Genomic DNA, 22,031 nt, shown 5'->3' with positions numbered 1-22,031 from the left:
TACAGGTTTTCAGATGTAAATTAGAGAATCCTCATTAGATGAAAATTGGGCATTGCAGTACAGTTTTAGCATAACCCCATGCCCTTTTACCCTCAATCTAAATCATATTAGGGTATAGACAGAGACTGCCATGCTATTCAAACAGTAGACGAGGGCTAAATGTCATGCAGAGGCACATCCTCTTTATTCCAGAAGGAGCAAGTGTTGATTGAACACATTTGCTGAGCACCCCTTGAGCCATGCAGCTCTGTTTATAGTACTTGCCTTTGCTCTGGAGGGAACTGATTAACTCTATTTAAATGCTACAGCAGCCACAAAAAGTGAGCCTAAAAGAAAAATGAGAAGATGAAATATCTATGCCTGCCTATAAGGAGAATGCAGGGAGTGATTAAAGACGAGTCTGGTCTTATTTATTGCATTTCCTTATAGGTCATTACAGCATTGCTGTGTGTTTGCAAACAAAAATACCCTGCTCCCCATGGCATCTTATTCTGGAATATCTGTATATAAGTAATAGAAAAATCTACAGATATGTTATGAAGCATTAGTAGAAGCTCCAGACACTCTGTATGCAAAGAAGGGCACAGGACAGTTCGCTCACGCAAGAGGCTGATCCCATTGTGGGCAAAGGAACTGAAGGATGTGGATTTATTTGGGTAGGTGAAACACACTGGCTCTAATGTTACAGTGCCTGGTGCAGTATGTGCATTCCCAATCCTAGAAGATATTTAGTCCTAAGTAAACTTCCTTGTTTTGTACCAATCTGTGTGGAAATTATTAGCTCTGTCTGCAAAGACAGGGGTCCACCACTTAGAAGATGACCTCTTAAAAGACCCAATTGAATCAAAAGCAGTGATGTAAAGTGATAACAGCATAGGAACTGGGTGCCAGTTTTACGTTATAATGCCTACGTGAATGTCTTCATAGGCCTATTAAATGGAAACAGTCTGAAATCTTCACAAAATGTTCACTTAGAAAATTGAAGGATTTTGAAAAGTTCTTTTACTTGAGCTAGTTTAATTTTCCATGTGGTAAATAAGTTACCATGGAGGTCTCGTTTTTCAACACACCTGTTTTTTTTCAGGACAGAAAATCTGTTGAAACACTCAAGATACAGAGACCCTTTCTATACTGCTTTGGTAAAAATATTAATGTTATGCTGGGTTGGGCTGTTGAAATTTTTCAGTGTTCAGTGAATAACAGCATGACTGATCTGTATAATATTTCTTCCTCTAATAAAACTGAGTAGAGGAATACTGCCCCCATTGCACAAACAATAGCTGCATAAGATATGTGAGAGATTTATGTTCACATACAATATTCAAACTAAGAGCACTTTGCAGCATGGGGAGATGTCAGTGTTGTCATGGCAACAGCTGAAGATGTGTCATAAATGAATGCCAGACCTTTGGATAACGTGACTGGCAGAGTTGTGCCCCAAGATGCCTCTTGGATCTTTTGTACAGTCTTGTGGCTGATAACGTACGGTGTGGTACCGTGTGCCCCAGCAAAGAGAGTGGCCTTATTGTAGTCTACTTGATGACTGATCCTGAACCACGACTTTTTTTTTCTGTCATGTATTTATGAAAGATGCTAAGAAGGCCAGAAATAAATAATTACTTTCTTTGAAATTATGAGCCTATAAATAGATGTATAGCATAAAAGTTGGCTTCCGTATTGTAAGCGCTTTCTGGCACAGGGATTTTATTTGCCTTAACTTACTGCAAATCTGTTTTACAAACAGTATTAGGTCTATCTGTCTATAACTACAGAAGTACAGGATGATCACCTCCTGTCACATACAAGGATACGCTCCTTGCTGCAGAAGAAATTTCAGAATTGTTCTAAAGCCCTTTCAAGACTTTACTTGTGTACTTGACTAATCTCGTGGTTCCCATCTGAAGCAGCTGTTTTGCTGACATCCTACCCCAGAGCAGCCTCAGCTCTAGCTCCGAATTAATATTTTCTCCCTGGCTGTTCCTTTCAATCACCTTTTATTTTATTCTTTGGTAGAATGAGGAGGTATATGGCAGGCTATTTTATGAAAGCTAGTGTGCAGAAGGAAGTTACATTATTAAGATATTTGAGAAGCTGTTGCAAATTCTTATTTGAAGAAAGGATGTTGTCTTTCCTGCATTTCAAAAATATATTTGCAAAATAACGTTTTCAATCATAAGTATTCTTTTATCCGGCAGTATCATTGATCAAGTTATCTCAATCATTTCCATGGAAGTTTTTAGGCTTCCTTGCTGCACTTCAAAATGGGAAATTTGTAAATTTAGGCTGCTAGGAACACAGTCAATTATACAAAGGGTAAATAGTCAAGTAGTATAATTAAGCATATCTGAAGAGCATGATGTAAATTTACAGTCTGAGAGTCTGGCCTCTTATCTCCTATGTATGCAATCAAGTTACCATAAAATAGACTGTGAGGTGAATTTATAGTACTCCAGAACTCACTGTAATTTTCTTTGCACAGCCAATAAATAGTAGTGTGCTCTTTCTACTTTCCAAAAGTGACATACTTTTGTCATATGATATTATTTAATGTAGGAATATAGTCTACTTGTTTTGAATGTTGCAGTAACAGCTTTGGACTTGAGAGTGGACCTGCTTGGGAGTATAGGGAAAATATTTGTTAGGCTCTTCTATAACACTGCTACAAAGGTATCTAAATTCTATGCTTTTGCACATTGACTTCAGATCATTTGCTTTAGTTTTACACTGCTGATTTTATTCTTGATTTTTTTGTTAAAGTGGCTGAATGAACTCGCTGCAATTTCTCTTCTGTTTGCTGCGAATTATACTTAACGTCCTGGTATGGCTCTGACCACTAGCCAGCTGGAAAGAAAAAATGAGCAAGAGCAGTACAGGGAAAAAACAATACAATAACTTGTAAACTTTAAATAGTGTCTTACCTGGTGGGGGAGGCTGAGAGGTCATCAAAAGCAGTGAATAAGTTAACATAATTTGAGCTGTGATTGAATATGAAATACCTATTTTGGCTTGGAAGGCTTTGCAAAAGGAACATGTTTTCTGCAGCAGGCAGCTGAAATCACATGGGGCTGCGGTGTTTGCATCATTGAGGGAGTCGAGCTGAAACCGTATTGGTGCATCAAGCCAAGAATTTCAGCACCTTTCCTCACCAGGGAAGGGAAGCAGTAAGTCTGGCACAGTGGGAATAGTGAGCAAGACCTCTTTGGCCAACATGAAATGCTACAGTGGTGTTACAATTCTCAGACATTGCAAAACCTACCAGTTCTGGTAAATTAATCTCAGATCTAAGGATTGGGATTGGGGACTACAAATTCAGACCACTGGATTTCATGGTTGGACTCAATGATCTTAAGGGTCTCTTCCAACCAAAATGATTCTATGATTTTATGGTTTTTTAAAAAATACAAGTCCAGAATTCTGGTATTAGTAATCCTAGGTTTCTCATTTTATAAATAAGCAAGTATTCTCAATGTCATTTACAAATGAAAAAAAAAAATGCATGGTTACTTTATGCATGGAGCCAGAGAATGACCGATCCCTAAAAGCAGAGCAGACGAGGATCTAAGAATGTTGAAAATGTGGGTTTTTTCACTTTCAATAATCTGAAGCAATGTTTTTAAAAACATATCGTTACCAACAAAAATTTTTGGAACTGTTGGTGTCATGATTGTAGAAGACGTGTTAAGCCTTTTACAGTTAGCTCCGTTTTCAGAAGTGCTACTGGCAGAAAAATTGTTAGGATATTTTAGATGACTCCGTGGATTGTTGGTGCTCAAGGTCTTCCAGTGGAAAGTCTTTTCAATTGCAATTCAGGTACCTGTCAGCTCTGCTTAAAACAGTCTCTGTGTACTGAAACGTAGACATTTTTCTTAGTTTTGATGCTGTTTCATGCTAATAATATGCATGTATAACAGGAAAAAAAAAGCAACAGCAAAAGCCTTTTGTGTGTTAAAAGAAGAGGTCTGTGCTGCTTGACATGAGGAGTTTTATCCTGGGAACATGTTTCTAGCAGTTTTCAAGAGCTTCCTCCTTGGAGTAGTTGTGCATGGAACACAATAATCGATGCAGTTAGAGTTTTATTGACATGATTGCATGTTGTAAATAGCAATGTACAACTGTGTAATATCCTCCTGTCTTGTCCTCACATTTTATTCTGATGTTACCTGGGCTATTTTTTGTCTCATCTCATAGAGACAGGATTGGAAGTTTTCTGTTACTTTGCTCAGAATTAGCAGTAGACATGTCAAGGCAATTACTCCAAAAATGGACAAATGCGAAATAGTATGGTATGTCAATCGTTTCCTGATTTTTCTTTTAGGTTTAGAACTTTGCATCCTTCAGGGAAGCTATTACAGTCTTCCTGGTCTTGTGAATTGCTGAGTAGGATTTCCTACTGCTGCCTGTTGTCAAGACTCTGCAATTGGACTGTAATAGTTTAAAAATGTTTTTGTTAGTAAATCAGCATTACAAGTTTCCAGGAAGACTTATTTAGAATTATTGCATTAAACAGCTACTACCAAAGCTTAATTAAAAAGCCCAGAACAAAGGAAATTTGTGATTAAGACTCATACTTCATTGTTATTTTTACTTAATGACTTAGAACCCACAGCTCACTGAATATATCAGGTTTGCTCTTGAGTTGTATACTAAACCTGACTGCAGTGCTATTTTGTGTGTAAAGTGTGTCAGTGTCATCCTTCCTAGCAGAGAATCTCCATTTTACAGCATCGAAGTGGGACTGATGGCAACATTCCTCACTGCAGCCCTTAGCAAGAGATTGCTCAGATCAGCATGTTATCTGAGGAAGAGATTTGTCTGAAGGACTTGAGATTCCTTCCTACCGTTAAATTAAACAGAGAGACAGAGAGATATCAGACAGTTGATTCTCTCTCTGGAAGGTTTGTTTATATTTATTTTTACTTCTTGACTTTTGATGTATTTAGCAAAATTGCCTGTGTTCCGAATTTGGATGTTTGATTAAATTAGTGTAAGAAGGGTGAATTTTCATTGCTTGGTGATCTGTATTAGAGGAGCATTAATAATCCAGTTCAAACTTTAAGATTTCTTTACATTCCAGCAGGTGTATGATAAATAAAGCAAGAGTCTGCTGTCTTTTACTTGCTGAGTTGAAATCCTGCTAAGAAAACATGTGAGGTATCTTATAGTTAAAAAAGCATGGGCAAAGAAGGTCTAGCAAAGAAAGAATCTTCTGGACTTGTACACTTTAAAGTGTATTTGGGAATAGAAAAGAGTAAAATTATTATAAAAGAATGAACCAACATGCCTTCCATTGAAGAGAATGCTAAAATAAAACAGTGTGGATAGCTTTTGTAGAATAAGAGCTGTAGGGAGTGCCTATCTTACAGATTTATACTTGCATGGCTCCCTTTTCTTTTGGGCTTGCAAAATGGCCTTCGTTAAGAAGCAGTCAGCAGACATTATTTCCTCTCTGCTCGAAGGACTCAAACAAATGACTTTATAATATTAGATCCTAGTTTCATCCTTTATTTTGTGAACAAACTTCCTTTGTCCCTCAGAGCCTCGTTGACTCTGGTGGAAATCAGTAGGTTTGTCAATTCACTTACACACAGTGAATAGCAACATATAAGCTTGTGATTTCCTCCCTCATTTATCAATACATTTTACTTGCAGTTACCTGGACTATTTAACTACTTTCTGCGAATAAAAGAATCTTCCTAATAGACATAGGAATCTGCCCATTAGTCTAACTGAATAAACAACAAAGTAACATTTTCAGTCATCTCTTGCTTTGCAGTTATCTGACCATAGAAATGAATTTACAGTGTAAGAATCTAAGTGATAAATTGCCACCAATTATCTTACAATACAGTAAATGTAAATAGATGCTGATGGGATTGTACCAAAATAAAATGAAATTATGAAAATACTTGCTGATTCAGGACTGGGCATTTTTTAGGCTTATTAGCAAAATTGACCAGTAAAATTTATAGTGTAAAATTGTGACAGTTTTCCCAATTTACCCTCAGTTCCAAAATAAATATTACTTTCTTCCAATATAATTCTTCCATGTTTGAATTTTAGTTCTTTGTCAAGTATGCCATGTACAAGAATTCTTGAACATACAGACCAGTGAAGGGGCTGCAAGTGATTTTTCATTTTCAAAACCGCAGCTGCTTAGAGTTTGGGATTGCCCCTGTGAGAATTTGACAAGTTTAAGATGTTAAATGGCAAGAATTGAACTCTTCACTTGTTAAAATTGGAGATGAAATCGAAGAATTTAGTGGGGTATGGAACAGCTTATTTCTTATCTAGTAGACATGAAGGTGTCCTTAGCATGACGTGCTCTGTGCCTGATTCACCCCTGAGAACAGCCCTGCAGGCTCCTACGGACTGAAACGGGCTGTGTGTCTGGAGAAGTCTGATCAGATGTCCTTTCCCTGGTCAGCTGAGGTATCCAAAGCTTTTTACACCAAAAAAGCAACTTTAAATTGGAAGTCTGTTTTTCAAATGTGTGTGTAAATCCAAGTTTCTTCACTAATTCACTGAAGTGTCTGGTATGGTTTGGATTCTTAATCTCACTTTGTGAAAAGAAAATCTCTGTAGTATTGTGCTATATTCTGGCAGCCTGCTTAATTGTATTTGGCAGCTTGTTTTGGTTCTGGAGTAGCTCACTAGCCATCTAATTAAAATGGGGGGTACTGTGATATGTGTCTTGTCTCTGAAATTGATAGGGATGATGAAAAAGGCCGTGAAGACAACTAATTATTTTTCAATGACTAAAGCTTTTCAGTTCAAATCTTCCTTGGTTTTCATATTTCTAATGTCATTAAAATGCTCAGAGAACAAACATTTAATGAGACTAAATGTCATGAGTGTGAATTTCTTCTGGTCTTGTCTTCACATACCGTGTTCCATTCTTCGCATGTTCAAGAAAGCCATACATAGAGAAATGAATATAAGCCTCCTTTTATCTTTTTTAAAAAATCTCATTTATTATGATAAGGAAAAGCTGTCTACCTTTGTATTATGATGCTCGTCTCTTGTGTTGTTCCCATTGCCGACAAAGGGCTCCGTTGTGTCATTAGTCGCGGGCTGGGTAGGAAGTGCTGGAGAAGGCACCGAGCTGTGTATAGAGCAGAAGAGTTATTTGCAGAGAAGCAGCCAGCGGTACCGCGGTGTAGGGCACGCTCCGTGCCCTCCGGCTTCCAGGGTCCAGTGGCCATTCCTCAACCCAGGATCCACTGAGCCTGGGTCAGTCACGGTTGCGCTCCAGCCGGGGGAGCAGCCTTAGATTTCTAAATCACAAATGGGTATGTGCAGAGAATTTATTCTAATTCTGTTTATCCTCCTTATGAACAGAATTGCAGGACTTAACCACCTGTTAGTTAAAGGAGGAACCAGACAAAAATACCAAGAAAAGTGCCAAGTGAATATCTTACTTTCATTCCTTCTGACAGATTTCCTGTTGCCTTTGTGTGATTTTTCCAAAAAATAGACACACAGCTAAATTGTTATGCTAGAAATATTTTTTAAAATTTTTTAAATTTTTTTTAAGTATCAGCCTGTCTATATGGTCTCAGTTACCTGAATCTGAATGTAGTTTTCAATAGCTCTTTCTCATCATTATTTTTGGTGTCTTTGTTGTTGGGTGTCAAACTGACAATTTTGTGTGGACTCATTTTTCTGTGTTCCAAATTCAGAACCTTTGCAAGGTATCTAAGGAAAAGGATGCTTAAAATAGTCACCTTTGCTTTCATGGGTTTCACTGCATTTGTGTTCTAGAGGTTTCAGCAGGACAAAAACGAGCTTGTAGTAACTAATTGATGGGGGTGCAGTAGTCACATCAGTTTCAATAATTATAATTGCATTATACTAATGCAAGTTAAAGGGCAATACAAAATTATTTTCAGTATGAATTATTTTTCAGCACTTGATACACTTCTGAATTACTGCTATATTTCTGTATAAAAGGAAATCTGCTTTGATTTTCAGAAGTCTCTTGATATAGTTCTAGTACAGAGTACATTACAACTGCTCATCTATGGGAATGCCATAAAGATCATTCAGGTCATTTCTAACTGGGTTACCATTTTCAGTAGTTAAACTTTACATTTCTAAGTTAAGGCCATGCTTTGAGAATGTGAAATATTATAAGAGGCAGATCATAATACTAAACAGTTTATTCAAATAATAAGATATTAATGGTGCCTGCTGTCACTCTTTGCAGAATTACTAGAGGCTTCCACATGGTAAAATGACTTTTTCTGTGTATAACATCCTGAACTGTGGAAGTACTTTTGTGCCATTTTATAGATAAGAACCCTAAAAAAAGGGAATGTTTAAGGATTTACCACAAAGCTGCTTAGTAAGACAGTGTGATGTGTGATACTGTGCCAACCCAGCTGCCTTTTCAAACAATTATACTTTCTCTCCAGAGTCCTGTTGTTGTGGTAATTAAACTCCTGGATCCCTGATCTTCAAATATCTCATAAGATCCCTGATCCAGTTCTGTTTCCTTATTTGTAAAATACGGAGACTACTATAATTGTTTGGTTTGATTTATTTTATGAGGTAATTGTAAATATGTCTGTAATGACCTTAAGAAATATAACTGTCTTCACACACACACTGAATGAAAAAGTTAAAATCCATCAAATTAAAAAATAGATTTTAATTTATTTGGAAAACTTTCTATGGTAAATGCAGAATTTTACAATTCATTGCTACATCCATTGAGCTGCTTAAAATTTTACTGAAATTCTAGGAAAAGACGACCTTTGATCATAAATTTGTATATTGAAGTTCAGATGCAACTCTAGTGAAAATACTATTATCTGGCAGGTCTGTTATTTGTTTATAACTAGAAAATTCACCTATGTTGTATTGTGGATAGCAGATACCAAGAAAGGGTTCTTACAGTTAATGTGGAAAAGTGAGGATTTTGCCAGTGCTTATCATGGCTAAAATATGTTTCTTTTCTCAAAGTTTAAACATCACCAGGAAGAATCCAACTTGAGTAAACTTAAATCGCAGATAGATGATTTATTTTTTTTTTTCTTATTTAAGAACTATTTTTAAGGTACAGGGTAGCTGGAATACTTCTAGAAAGAGATATGATGTGTGGGAAAGCTACCTAAATCCTCTCTTGATCTAAATCCTCCATGTTGCGCTTCAGTCAGCCGATTTCTATGGAGTGGAGGTTATACTGGCGTATGATTCCAGGTATTTAAAGCTGTGTTGTGTTTTTCTGCTGGTGTGAGGATTTTGAACCTGAAATATCAACCCACGCAATACTGTTTGCATGCACCATAAGGCCTGTGCTTTGAATCTCTGTAGCATGCTGAGAATTCAGTTTTATGATGTTGGACTATTTTTGTTTCTTGGAAGTATTTTCAAACTAGACTTGCCTTTTTCTTTTTTTTAACAGCAGCACTGGTGATTTTTTTCTTTTAATGCTCTTGCTACCTGATGTACCACAGTTATTGAAAATACAATTAACATGTCAAGTTTGAAATAGTAGCATAAAAATAGGGAGAAAATAAAGAAAAAAAATACTGAATTTAGAAGTTTGGCTCTTGGAGTTTTCTGATGTATTTCCTTTAGTTTAAATTTGGAAACTTCAAGTTAAGTGTCTTTTTAAAATTAAACCACTAGGCATCTTCACAGTAATGGAGACAAATAACCTTGCCCGGGGTGAGGGGATGCAGTTCTCACTGATTATGTTCTTTTAAATGTTCTAAATAAAACCTAATTTAAAATATTTTTTTTCATATAGACATTAGTACATAGCACAACCAACAATATCCATCTATTTATTGTTGTTTGTGCTGCAGTTAGCCTGAATCCTTGTGTGTAAATTCTGTGTTGATACATCTGAGCTGTAGCTTGCATACAATACAATTCTTTAATTATCTTTTTGAAAGGATCTCTCCATCTTTGTATGTGACCACAGGACAGGAGTTTACCAGAACCTGGAAGTAATGGCAGTATTTCAGCTCTTTTATTAACCATACAAAACCTTCAATGACTGGTAAAAACATTTAGCCTATGTCCAAGCTGTTACAGATTTGGGGATACACGTATAAAATATGAGTTCACTGGATCTTGGTGAAGCTTCCAGAAACCCAGTTAAGTCAAATAAGCATTTACAAACCTTCACCTTGGTCTTCTGGCTTTTTGTCTTAACTTAGGTAAAGCCTGCTTTTAATCAACTGGCCAAACTCCCAAGAATAAATTCTTTATGCTGTGCAGGACCTGAATAGTTCTCTGTTAGCTTTGCCTCCAGTCAGTATAACACAGAAGAAACGTTGCCTTTGGAGAGTCTCCTGGGTCATGAAATCTGGAATAACCTTCATTTGGATACAGAGAGTTACAAATCTTTGCCACAGGGCTTTAGAAACAGCTGTCGAGTATGTCTGATATCACTCAACATTTCTGGTTGTTTGTGGCTTTTTTAGTCAAGGTACCACTTGTTCCTTGGCCCTGTCCAGGGTCCAACTGCTTCCTTTGGTTTTGGAAGGTAGTTTAAGGCTCGAAATTGCAAAGCCTGTGGATTGTAGGTATAAGCTGCAAAAACTTCCTCCGTAAATGTGCAGTTAAAGGCATTTGCAACATTCTAGGCCATTTCAGTTGTTATATTTGGAGTTGGGGCATCAATAATACATAGTTTCATTAAAAGACAATGTGCTTTAATGTCATTGCACTGAGCTATTTTGGGTGATTCAAGTGACCCCATTTGAAATATAACAGATTAAACTATGCACCTCTATATTCAATTGCAGAGAGTTTGCACCATGTAGCTGGAATAAATATGTATGGAATAGTATGTTTCTTGTAGACCTTCAAGTTTTATTATTCTTAAATGCGAACGTATGCATTTAGTATCCCGAAAAAGCTCAACTGGATCTCTGACATATGGGCCCTCTTAGTTCCTGCCCCCTGGAAAGCCAAAACTAACCAAAAATACCACTCCTCCTTTTCTCTGATTTATGTTCTTTTTTTGAGATGATCTTGTTTGAAAACAGAAGGTTGGCACCTGAGAAAGGAAGCACAGGAGTGTGTCAAGCAGTGGGATCCTGGGCAGGTTTTTTATCTTACTTATATATTACTTATTTATATTACTTATATACTCTTGGGGACTGTCTACTGTGTAGTGTAGAGAAAGCTGGTTCACTGTTTTCTCCACATGGATTTTTTTTTTGGTCATTTGATAAGTTATACTTTGTTTTTTCATAGTAGGATTGTTTCATAGTTGAGTCCTACTTGGCTGCCCAGTCTCTTCTGTTCGTTTGTGTCATACCAAAGGAGGCAAGAGTAGTAAATGTGAAAATGAAAGCAAATTAAATAGAAGTGAATCAGGAGACTAAGTAAGCTTTAGGACTGGACTGCTCTGCTATTCTTCGAGATTGCTACCATTGGTGAGCACCATGGTATAGTGAATAATCAGTCTAGGAAAACAACATCCATGCGTGAAAGTCAGTACTGTGAATATTTAACCCCTGAAATGAAAGTCTTCTGATCTTTTATCATGAGGCACTGATGCAGCCACAAGACAAATATGGTCAGAAGACATGTAAACAAAGGGAATTAAGGGAGAACTGGTGTTTGATTCTTTGCAAGAACCACAAAAAATAGGTTTTTAAAAAGTTCTGAAATTGAAGCATTGAAAAATGGATGATTTAAGATAGAAATTCCTGGAGTCAGAGATGATGATAATAATTATTGGTTTAGCTAACATGTCAGCAAACTGAAGAGAATTGTTTGGGTTAAACACAAAGGAAAACTTTTGCAGAAAGCCCTGAAATTCTGCTGTTTCAGTAATAAGAAATAATGGAAATCTTCAATTGCTCTTCACTGTTGTAGTTCATTGAAATAAATGGAGTAATGGAAGTTTGCAGCTGCTGAAGATTTGGCCATTGCAATAGATGTAAACAAACAAACAAAATGTGATATTAACTGAGTAACAGACAACGACAGAAAGATATTCCTGGAAAGCTTTACCACCACCAATGGCAGAATCTGTTACCAGACTGAATCTGCCAAGCTTTCTAGGATACCTTGGGGGTTTTTTGTTGTTATGGAAGAAGTAAATTGTTATTATAAATAGTAGATAGAGTCACTCACGTCAAGGATCTCAGTCCTTTAAAAAATGAAGGAAAATGTAAAGCTGATAAATACTTTTGGTGGGATGCACTTTCTTTTTGAAGGAAAGGAGTAGTAAATCCTAGGTTTGTGGCTTTTGTACACATTTAGAAGCCAGAAGTTCCAGCTGTGCCTGTAGTCCAGGGAATGGGGCAGACTGGAAGATATGGTCGCTGCTCTGAAGCGTGTAGAATTTGTACAGAAAACAAATTTAGAAACTGGGGGAAAAAAAAAAAAAACTTCAGTAGCAGAGCTGAGGACATGATGTCTGGATGGTTCAGAGCCCCATTCACCAATACCACTGCACATCCCACAGCTGAGGTGTCCCCAAGGACAGGAGTCTCCCAGTATTAATACTCTGCTGCAGTTCCTTCTGCACAGAGTCACTGTGACACCTTCCAGACAGCTGGAAAAATGAACCCCTTTAGGGACTTATTTACAAATCAGCCAAAAATTCTAATGAGATCAAGATCCAGGTTTAATATGCATTAAACTTATGCATCTACTTGGTGGATACATACATAACGTTTTAATGGTATTGCCCAGAAATAAGGGTCTTTATCATGTTGATACAATTATAAACTGAGAAAATGAGCTGAAGGTTTTGTATGAATAGGGTTGGTACAGTTTTGCCACTGACTTTGGGATAGAAATAGGAGTGTAGGAACATTATAGTGATAGATAGCACTGGGTCTGCCTGTGTAGATCAAATTTCTGGCAGACTCATGGCTGAGATATTGGATGTTTAGCAGCCATTTGTAGCTACTGTGCTGATTGCAGAAATTTTGGGCATGTGCATAAAAACCCTTAAAATTTGCTCTACAAAAATTTCTGTGTGAGGCAAAAGTGCCTGGGGAAATATATGTGTATTTGTTGGTCCTGGTCAGTACAGTTTGTTACAAATATTGACAGTATCAGAGTCACATGTGTTCTTTGCCTTCTGTTGTTATGAGGGATTTTTTTTTGGTGGATTTTTTAAAAGTATTACTCATTTGGTTTTCTGTGTTTGGAATGGATTAATTTTTAAATATTTATTGTTACATTAGTTTTTGATGTTTTACCAAAACTGGGCAATTAAAACAGACTATTTCAGTTTCACTTCTGATTCAGTAGAACTTCCAGTTCCTATTGTTTGTGATTCTGTACAGCCTGCAAGATACACAGGGCAATATATGTATAAATAAACTCAGCACTTTCAAGGATGTTAAAATTGCCCACCCGATTTCTGCCGAGTGTAGGTCTTGTGCTTTGAAGCTATGACATTTTATGTGCTGGCATCCACATGTCTTTCAGAAAGGCTAATTTCAAAGTGAACATGATGGAGTGATTGTCCCGTCAAGAGGAGCTTCCTAAAAATAGTTTTTCCTGAGTAGGTAAGAAGAGATTTTATGACAGATGGAGGAGCTGTTTGTATGTGCCATCTCTCATTTGTAGCCAGACTCATCCTGAAGGTTTCTGTTTGGAAGAACTGGAGGCAGAGTTAATTCCCTTCCTATTTTGTGCCTCCTGCATTTGAGCAAAAAGGTACCAGGGTGGTTTTCCATCATAGAGAAGGAATTGAGAGGCCCAGGATCACTGCAGGGTCCCAGCTCTCCAGGAACGCATTTTAAATGGATTAAACCTGGCAAAGGCTGGTGGGAGACGGGTTGGCTGAAGAGTTAAATTGGAATGATTTTGTAGGGTTAGGGCCCTAGTCATTTTTCTGAGGCATGTGGAAGTGAATTTTCTTCAGGGTAGAATACATGGGGAAATGGGGTATTTTTCTTTATTTGGAATCACTTTGGAGGGGGTGAAGGAATAACAAAAAAATCTGACCTATAGGTTGTAAGACTTCACAAACTGATATTGCTGTGCAGGCGGAGGCAGTGGTACATTTGTGTCTTATTGTGCTGGCTCTATTTTTAGTTTCTGGCTGCTTGCAAGTTCTGTTTACAAATATCAGGAAAATGCATTAGGATTATCTGCTTTATTGTAGAGGTAATAAAATGCTGTCCAATTTAGTCAATAAAATAGCTAAAAGTAGGCTCCCACTGTCATGGCGGTGTAGCTGCTAAATGTATATGGTGACTCCGCAGGATTTTTAAGCTGCCTGCTCTGTTCTTCATTGCTTGTTTTCCACCATTGTACTCATTCAATACGGATATTAGGAATCTCTGCGGTTTTTTTACATCAGAGGCTTATCTGGGAATAACTGAAAATATGTTTTGAGAAGGAAGGTGAGAGTTCAGCAAAAGCTCTATGATCCATTCCTGTGATTCCATACGTTGCTCCTGGAGCATGGCAGTGATATTGGAGGCAGAAGGACCACTGGTTATTCCTTTGCCCAGGGGTCTCCACTGCTTGGATGCCCAGCAGAACTTCCCTAAAATCCTTTCAGCCCTCAATGCCTAGAACAGGAGCCAGTTGTCTGTAGAGGATGCACTCAGTCTGTGGCAACCTGTATTGGTTGGTACTCTGGATGCCAATATTCCAGTTGTTTTCTCTGCCCCAGAGCCGAGACTCATGGACAAACATCACATTTAACCTGGGGTGATTTACTGCTGAGCTTTATGACTGTATTTGTCAGCTCGAAGTATTAATGTGCTTAAGTCAGGGCTGAAGGTGCTTTTAACATTGTTACTTGACTCTGAAAGACAAATGGGTTGTTATTCCCATTAGAAAACCAGCATGTAAATAAGTAATATAAAATTGTATCTTTCCAGTGCTTAAATGGTCATTACTGCTGTTATTATGGCCTTTTACCACTACAAGTTAGTATCGTAGGCTACTAGTCCTTGGAAAGTCTTTTCTCCAGTCGTATTCATTAGCGAGCAAAAAGGTTTAAGCAGACTTGTGACACTGTTAGTTAATACTTGTTTTTAATTACTGTTTTATGTAGCTTCAGGCCAAACCGATTGTTTGTTAGTGCTGTGGATATTCGCTGTGGTAGAATACATAAAAATGAAGATGGTTCTCATGCTGACGACCTTATGCTTTAAATATACCAAATATGTCCCCTAAAGCATTCTTAAGGTGTGGGTTTCTGTATGCATCACCTGTATCTATCTACATCACCTGTAGAAATTAGGTATTCGTTTTTAAGGGAACCATGGAGTTAATTTGTTTTAAGTCTGGATTAGAGTGGGAAAAAAAGCTGGCAATTTAGTAAAAACCAAGGAGCTAATTCCACTATAGAGGCAGACTAGAAATAGAAGCAGGAGTTAAAAGTGTGGCTTTGAACTGCATCATATGAAAGCGGTAACAACGGGAACATTACAAGCTTGTGTGTACCTGTGAAAGCCCATATTTTTTTGGATGCAACTTCTGCAGTTTTTGAAACTGTGTGCCTCTAAGGAGGCATACAATGAAAATTTGATAGGCAGTTTATTATTATGCAGTGAAGTGTTCATATTTGCAGCTGGATCACCGCAAAACAGTGTCAGATTGTCAAGCATAGCTCTTGCCTGGCAAGTCTGACCAAGAAATACAGCCTCTTCTTTCACCTAGGACATGAAGTGTGGGGAATCATGATTTAACAATGAAAGGTGTAAATCCATACTAATTGTTTCAATGCTCTTCAACTTTGAGAAAATGGGAATCTGGAAATGAACTTGATGACTTTTCTTTGTGTTTTGGCCAACTGTGGCATTGAAGTCCAAATATTTGTGATATCTGGTATGCTTCTGGCCACAGCTAGATCTTAGATCAATAAGAAAAGGGTTATTTTTTCTAATATTTTAGTTTCTGTTTATCCAGATAAGTGCCACAGAACTGCAGCTTGCTCTTACTAAAAGAACAGTCAAACTGTAGCAGCTCTGTTCTGCCAAGCTGTTCTAATGAATACTGGAATACTGAAAATTAGATATTGTGTTTGTCAGCCTAAGATTGACAAAGTCATTGATGAGTCTGGTTTTTACTTCAAGTATCGTTATTTTACAAAAATGTATTTTTCTTAGTAAGTTAGCTGATAGCTGTTCATGAAAGCATAGTGAAATTAATCCTATTAGACTTTATTCTGAGCCCTCTTAATATTGAAACTTGAGTGCCGTGCACTTTAATCCGGGAGCACAGTTCTGGTGAGTCCTGTGCTCACTCCATAGGCTGCAAGATGCGGCAAGAAGGCTGGAGCTGCTCAGTGCTGAGAGCTGCGGTTTGGTGGAGTCCCAGCTCCAGGTGATGCCCTCTTAAAAGGTATTTCCCCTTGCACAGTACCTCCTAGAATTGGACATGTTGAGATGCCAGAATTAGGATGCATAGAGTAAAATTATATATATATTTTTTTTCCTAGGTGTTAGCCCATTTTTAAAGTCTTGTTTGGTTTTTTTAGAGGCAGTACACAGTCTAAATCGGAGCTGGGAAAAATCTTTCCTGCTAATGCCTTTTTCTTTGGAAATCACCAATCTGATGGAATTTGAAGCATTTCTTGAAGCAAAGCATCTCTCGAGTGCCCCAACCATTTCTTGCAGCACAAGGCCTTTCCTGTAGAAATTGAAGTGTCGGTCAGGTCATTCTAATAGGAAATGTGTGAAACTAAAGCTGTGTGTTTAAGCTACTTTTGTAGCTCTTGGACAAGAGAAGAAGAAAGGACACAAAAAAGATTTGAAGTGATTCTAAATAATATTTTCTTTCCTTTAGCTGTCTCCGTAATGAGATACAGTGCATCATCGTTTGGATTTGCTGTAAGTATAGATACAATTTAAATGTTCTCTACCACTTTTTTTTCACGGGGTTTTTCTGAACATGAAATACTGTATTTTCTCTTATTGTGACTTCATAGCAAGGTGTGCAGAGTCAATGATGGATTAGAAAAATATTGTTGAAGTCATATCCTGAAAAGAATAGTAAAGGTACTTTAATTATACTTTTTCAGTTTCTGACTACTAAGTCTTATACTGGTGTTAATGTCCATATTGTATCTCATCACTGATATTATCCACCAGATACACTTTTCTTCTATAAAATCTCAACTTAATCAGTTCTGTTGTTGAACTCAAGCCAAATTCTGACGTTTCCTTCTGAACTTTGTGTGACCCTTTTCCTCTTGAAGTCTATGGTAAAACTCCTATTGACTTCAGGATGACAGATTTCTGCTGTAGTAGTTGCTGTGACTTTCCCGATTAGTGACAGAGCAAAAAATTCCTTATGGCAAGCAAAATCACTAATTTAAAACAATCTGGCTTTTGCTTTCAAATTTGGAAGTTATATTGACTCTGTAGAAAGTTTGACTTCAGAATGAAAGTTCTTACAGTGGGACAAGCCTGGTTTTCAGTGTTAATATCTCCTTACTGTGAAACAAAACCTTCTATGGTAGAAAACTTGTGAGTTTGAAGGAAAAAGGAATGCTTGATAGGCATTTTCAAACACATTTTTTAGAGTCTTTGCATAAGGATCATATTAGTATTTTATCTCTTATGGTCCCACAGTGCCAGATCATGTGTTAGGTTTGTTGTGGGTTTTTTTGGTTTTGTCTTTGGGTGGTTTTTTTTGTGTTTTTTTTGTGTTTTTTTTTGGTTTTTTTTGTTTTTTTTTTTAAACTTCTCCGCAGGTAATGGGTTACAAATAAAAAGTTTTAATCCTTAATTGACTTACTGAGCTCTGAAGTGCATCATTGTGCAATAATACATGGCAAAAATGTGAAGATCAATTGAATAAATCTAAATCCCGCTTTCATTAAAATGATTTATTTGAAGCTGCTTTGTGCCTGTGCAGCAGGATGGTAAATGCATTACTGTTAGTACAGGGCACATTTAATGGCCCACGAAACAATTGACTCTGTGTCTCTTTCAGTTTGATGCTACCCTGGATGTTTTGTCATCAGCGATAGTTCTGTGGCGTTACAGCAACGCAGCTGCTGTGCATTCTGCACACAGGGAGTACATGTAAGTACACTTAATTACTTTTGGCTTTGATAGAGGCCTGCAGAGCTTTTGCTGTCAAGCTGTGATGCTACAGATTCCAGAGCTCTGACAAAAAACATTTTGTCATGTCAGCAAGTATTCTTTCCTCCTGCCAACTTGCTCTTTGGTCCCAAACATGTAGTCTTTCCATAAGCAAACCTCCCTGTGATTGTGATTTTCAGTTTCTTTTTAGCCAAGATAGTAATTGTTAGGGCTTTGCATTTGTTTTTCCAGCATCTCTATCAAATGAACTGTATTCGCAATCTGTAATGGATTTGTAAATCTTTTATTTTGCATCTTACTCCATTATTCTTATTAGAATATGCTTTTAAAATTGATGCTTGTATTATATTTGTGCTTCCCTTAACAAGATTGAAGTATGAACCCTTCTCTTTGAATGTAAATCACTTAAACTGCTAGTGATATTATTAGAAGTTGAGAATGTAGAACATCTGATAAGATTGAGCCTGTATTAGTGATATGATAGTAGGGTGACACATTTTGTTATAACTACTGTACGAAGAGAGAAATATACCCATTTTGTTACAGAGCCATCACTGTTTTCGTAAGTAAGAGTATATCAATACTTGCATGTCTTCTATATTGAAAAAATTATATGCTTGCAAAGTAAGTACATTTAATGATTGCTATATAGATCCTATGGAAAAGTCTTTAATTTGCAGTGCAGTATTGATCACAGTGGAAATGATATTCTGTATCGTTGTGCATTGTGCAGCATTCCTATTGGCAATGCATGTGGTAGCTGAGAAGATCGGGTAGATATTTGCTCAAGAATTGTTCCAGCTAGTGCATAAAGAAGAATTTAACCTCCTACTCAGATTTTGGGTACAGCTGGGTGGAGGCTTGCAGTACATTGGTCTGCTTTGGGTTTGTTCTGTGCTGCTGTTGCTAGCACTGTCCTATTTGATTTGTTTGAAGACAATTCAGCTATCTCCTGGATGGACTACAGTTTTACAATCAAGGGGGATAAGGCAGTTTTTGTTCTGAAACACCTCTAATGAAGTCCATTCTACAAGAAGGGAAGACTGATGAAACGGAGCTTTTGCATAACTTGAAGAATCAGGTAGAAAGAAAAAATCCACACAGAGGGGACTATAACTTACATTCATAGTCCTTTTCTAAAAACTGGAGAAACAGTAAGCGGTGTTTTTACGTGCATTAATTCAGACTCATGCAACAGCTTGCCAGTGCTGTGAGTTCCTTTCTGGCAGGTCTCCATACATAACAGTTTGGAATAAAAGGCCATAGAAGACTGATGTGGCATTGATTCATAAAAATAAATCCAGAAATAAGAGATTAAAATTAGTTTTCCTGCACAAATTTGGAGATCTTAACAGACATTTCCTGAGTATCTTGCTTTTGTGGGCGTCCACAGAGATTCCTGTCAACATTCAATTAACATATATTCGAAATCTCCTTCTGTTGAGCTTTTTCAAGTGAACCTTGTAAAGTACTTTAGGGAGAAAATAAATCCCAATACAAAAGAAGAATAAACGTATCCCTATGGCTAAGCCAGTAAAGTGAACAAGCAAAGTAGCAAACATATTTTCCTGCTTTTTATGCTCACTTTTCATTTGCTTTCATATAATCCTCCTGCTTAACAGAAGGCTAAATTAAGTCAATGAATTACTTGCCATGCCCTCTAGTTGAAGACAGCAAAGGTTACATGATGAGATCAGTACTGAGTGAAAGAATGTTACCATATGCTGGGAATATGAATCACTGGATAGGCAGTCTGATTATCCCTCCATTTCTAGATTTGACAGGAGAATAATCATAGTACTGAAAGGCGAAGAGACGGTTGTGTCTCTTAAGGCAATTCTTACTGTGTCAGATTTTTGAGGGAGGCACATTTCTAATTTCCTGTTGTGTTTAATCAATCTCTTGCTTGAAAGACTGCATGTAATTATTTTTCCTCTGTGCTGGGAAAATGTTGCATGACTCCTTCTGGCTGCTTACTTACCTCGTAAATAATCTTTGTATCATATGTACGTATAACCACACCAGGTCTTTCCTAGTGCCTCGGTGGGAAGTCTGCTCTCACACTCCTGAACAGTTGGGTCCAAATTTGTGTGGGTGCTCAGGTCATACTGTGCGTTAGTCCTATTTGTGTGTGCCTACCATACTTTGCCTTAGCGTAGGAGCCTGTGCAAAACTCCAGGTTTCTGCAAAAACTACTGTTTACCAGAATAAAGTGTGCCAGAGTGTCTGTCTTTTATTGATTTAAAGATTACATTTGTCTGTGTATCCTAACATACCTGAAAATAACCTGAGCTTGACAGAAGCCAAGTGCAATTGCCAATTAATTATGAATTGCAAATTTCTAAAACTTCCCGTTTCACAAACTTCACAGCAAGAGACTGATCCAAAATCTGTTGGAATCAGTGGAAAGTCTACTATGGAAGGGCAATGTTAGATCCAGTCCTAACTGATGTATGTCATCGAGAGAGAATGTAAAGATAGATTGAAAACCAAAACCCCAGAAAAAGACACAGAGAATACAGCCTGACCCATGATGTGCTAGGAATTAAGTACTTAGAATAAAACACTAAGATGTAAAAGAACAGCATAATCTTACTTATGATGCAGCCATATGGAAGTTAGAAGTGCAACATTTCCTGGGCTGGTATTTGGAATGAACAGTAGAAAACTGCTTGCTGTGCCAAGTTCTGCTAAGCTGAACCAATGCATTTCTTTTTGACTTCTGGGGAATTGTAGTGCTAAAACTATCACGAAAATTTGTCCTGCTGAGTTCAAATCAGTTTAAAGCATTTAATTTTTACCAGATCATTCGATTTCTCTCATTTTCTGGGGCAACGTGAGAAGGTACTTTTTCAGTGTGCATGTGCCAAAGTTATATAAAGTTGTATATAAGTTATATATATAAGTTAATATAAAATGTACGTCTTTGTTCGTTCTCATGTTGGTTCACATGTAGTAACTGCAAAATATATTTTAGCTTGCCTCTGCAGTTTGGTCTTTGTGAAAATTCTTTGATATTGATAGCCTGAGAACCTAAAGCTGGCAGGCTTTTCAAGTCTTTTGTTGGTGAGATTTTTTTCTTAAGTCATTGAGAAAAGATATATCTAGTTATATTCAAGATTTGTCTTAAATTATGATGAAATTATGATTAAATTTTTATACTTTATTTTAAAATATACCAAGCGGCTTGGAAAATATAATGAATATTCACCAAGATCAGGTATAAACCCCTGTAAGATTGTAGGCCATGAGAGACACTGCTTGGTTCTGCCTGGCTGGCTTATTAATGAAAGAGTGTGTAGGAGTGGGATGAATATTTGATGTGTTTGTTACTGGTACTTTTTGGATAGTTTCGCACTTCACTGTCTGTCTGTTTTGGCAATCAAATAAAAGAGGCTACTACATTTCCATGTATTTTAGAAGAGTAGTTGAAAGAATTGTAGGTCTTGAGGAAATACAAAAATTGGGAAGGACTACAGATATCTGGAAAGAGTCAGAGTACATAGTTCATGAGTGATTTTCTCATCATGATCTGCTGGGTTCTGAGTTAATGTGCAGGAAACTTAGAACAAATAATTTAAAAAGCAATGATTAAGAAATCCAAGGAAGAAAAGAGTGCTGAAATAACTTGAGAAATAGTTTTTAATATCAACGAAAGATGAAAATTTACAACCAAAAAAAATTCTTGCAGTTGCCTATTTTTCTTCATCAGAGGAGAAGCTAAGAGGAAGGAATATACTCCTGTGTCATTGATAAACCAGAGATTGTAAAAATAGGGTAGAGCCACTACCTGTGCACTTAGGGCCAGGTACAGCTGATGCCTTCGTGGTACGAGTATTGTGCAGTGCTGTGCTGTAGGACAGCTGGGGTTGGAGGGACCTCCCGAGATCATCAGTCCAATCCCTGCTCAAAGCAGGGTCGATTAGAGCAGCCTGTTAGGGGAAAGGTCTGAATCCAGTCTTAGTGATTTGAACATTGAATGATCACCGAGCCATTCAAAATGTGCAAAGAAATCTGAGTGGTCCCCTTCCT

At 37.3% G+C, this 22,031-nt stretch overlaps 1 protein-coding gene across 1 annotated transcript in view; it reads left to right on the top strand.

Moving 5' to 3' along the window:
* The window catches only part of TMEM163 (transmembrane protein 163), a 91,757-nt gene that overhangs the window by 36,290 nt on the left and 33,436 nt on the right, over positions 1–22,031 (top strand). Inside the window, exons 3-4 of the mRNA XM_065638173.1 lie at positions 16,735–16,778; positions 17,887–17,978. Of these exons, the coding sequence (XP_065494245.1) occupies positions 16,735–16,778; positions 17,887–17,978 (136 nt within the window). The remainder of the gene's footprint in view (positions 1–16,734; positions 16,779–17,886; positions 17,979–22,031) is intronic.

This window comes from Caloenas nicobarica, chromosome 6 (assembly GCF_036013445.1).
Source record: "Caloenas nicobarica isolate bCalNic1 chromosome 6, bCalNic1.hap1, whole genome shotgun sequence".
Taxonomy (NCBI): Eukaryota; Metazoa; Chordata; class Aves; order Columbiformes; family Columbidae; genus Caloenas; species Caloenas nicobarica.
This window is presented reverse-complemented; position numbering and strand designations above follow the sequence as displayed.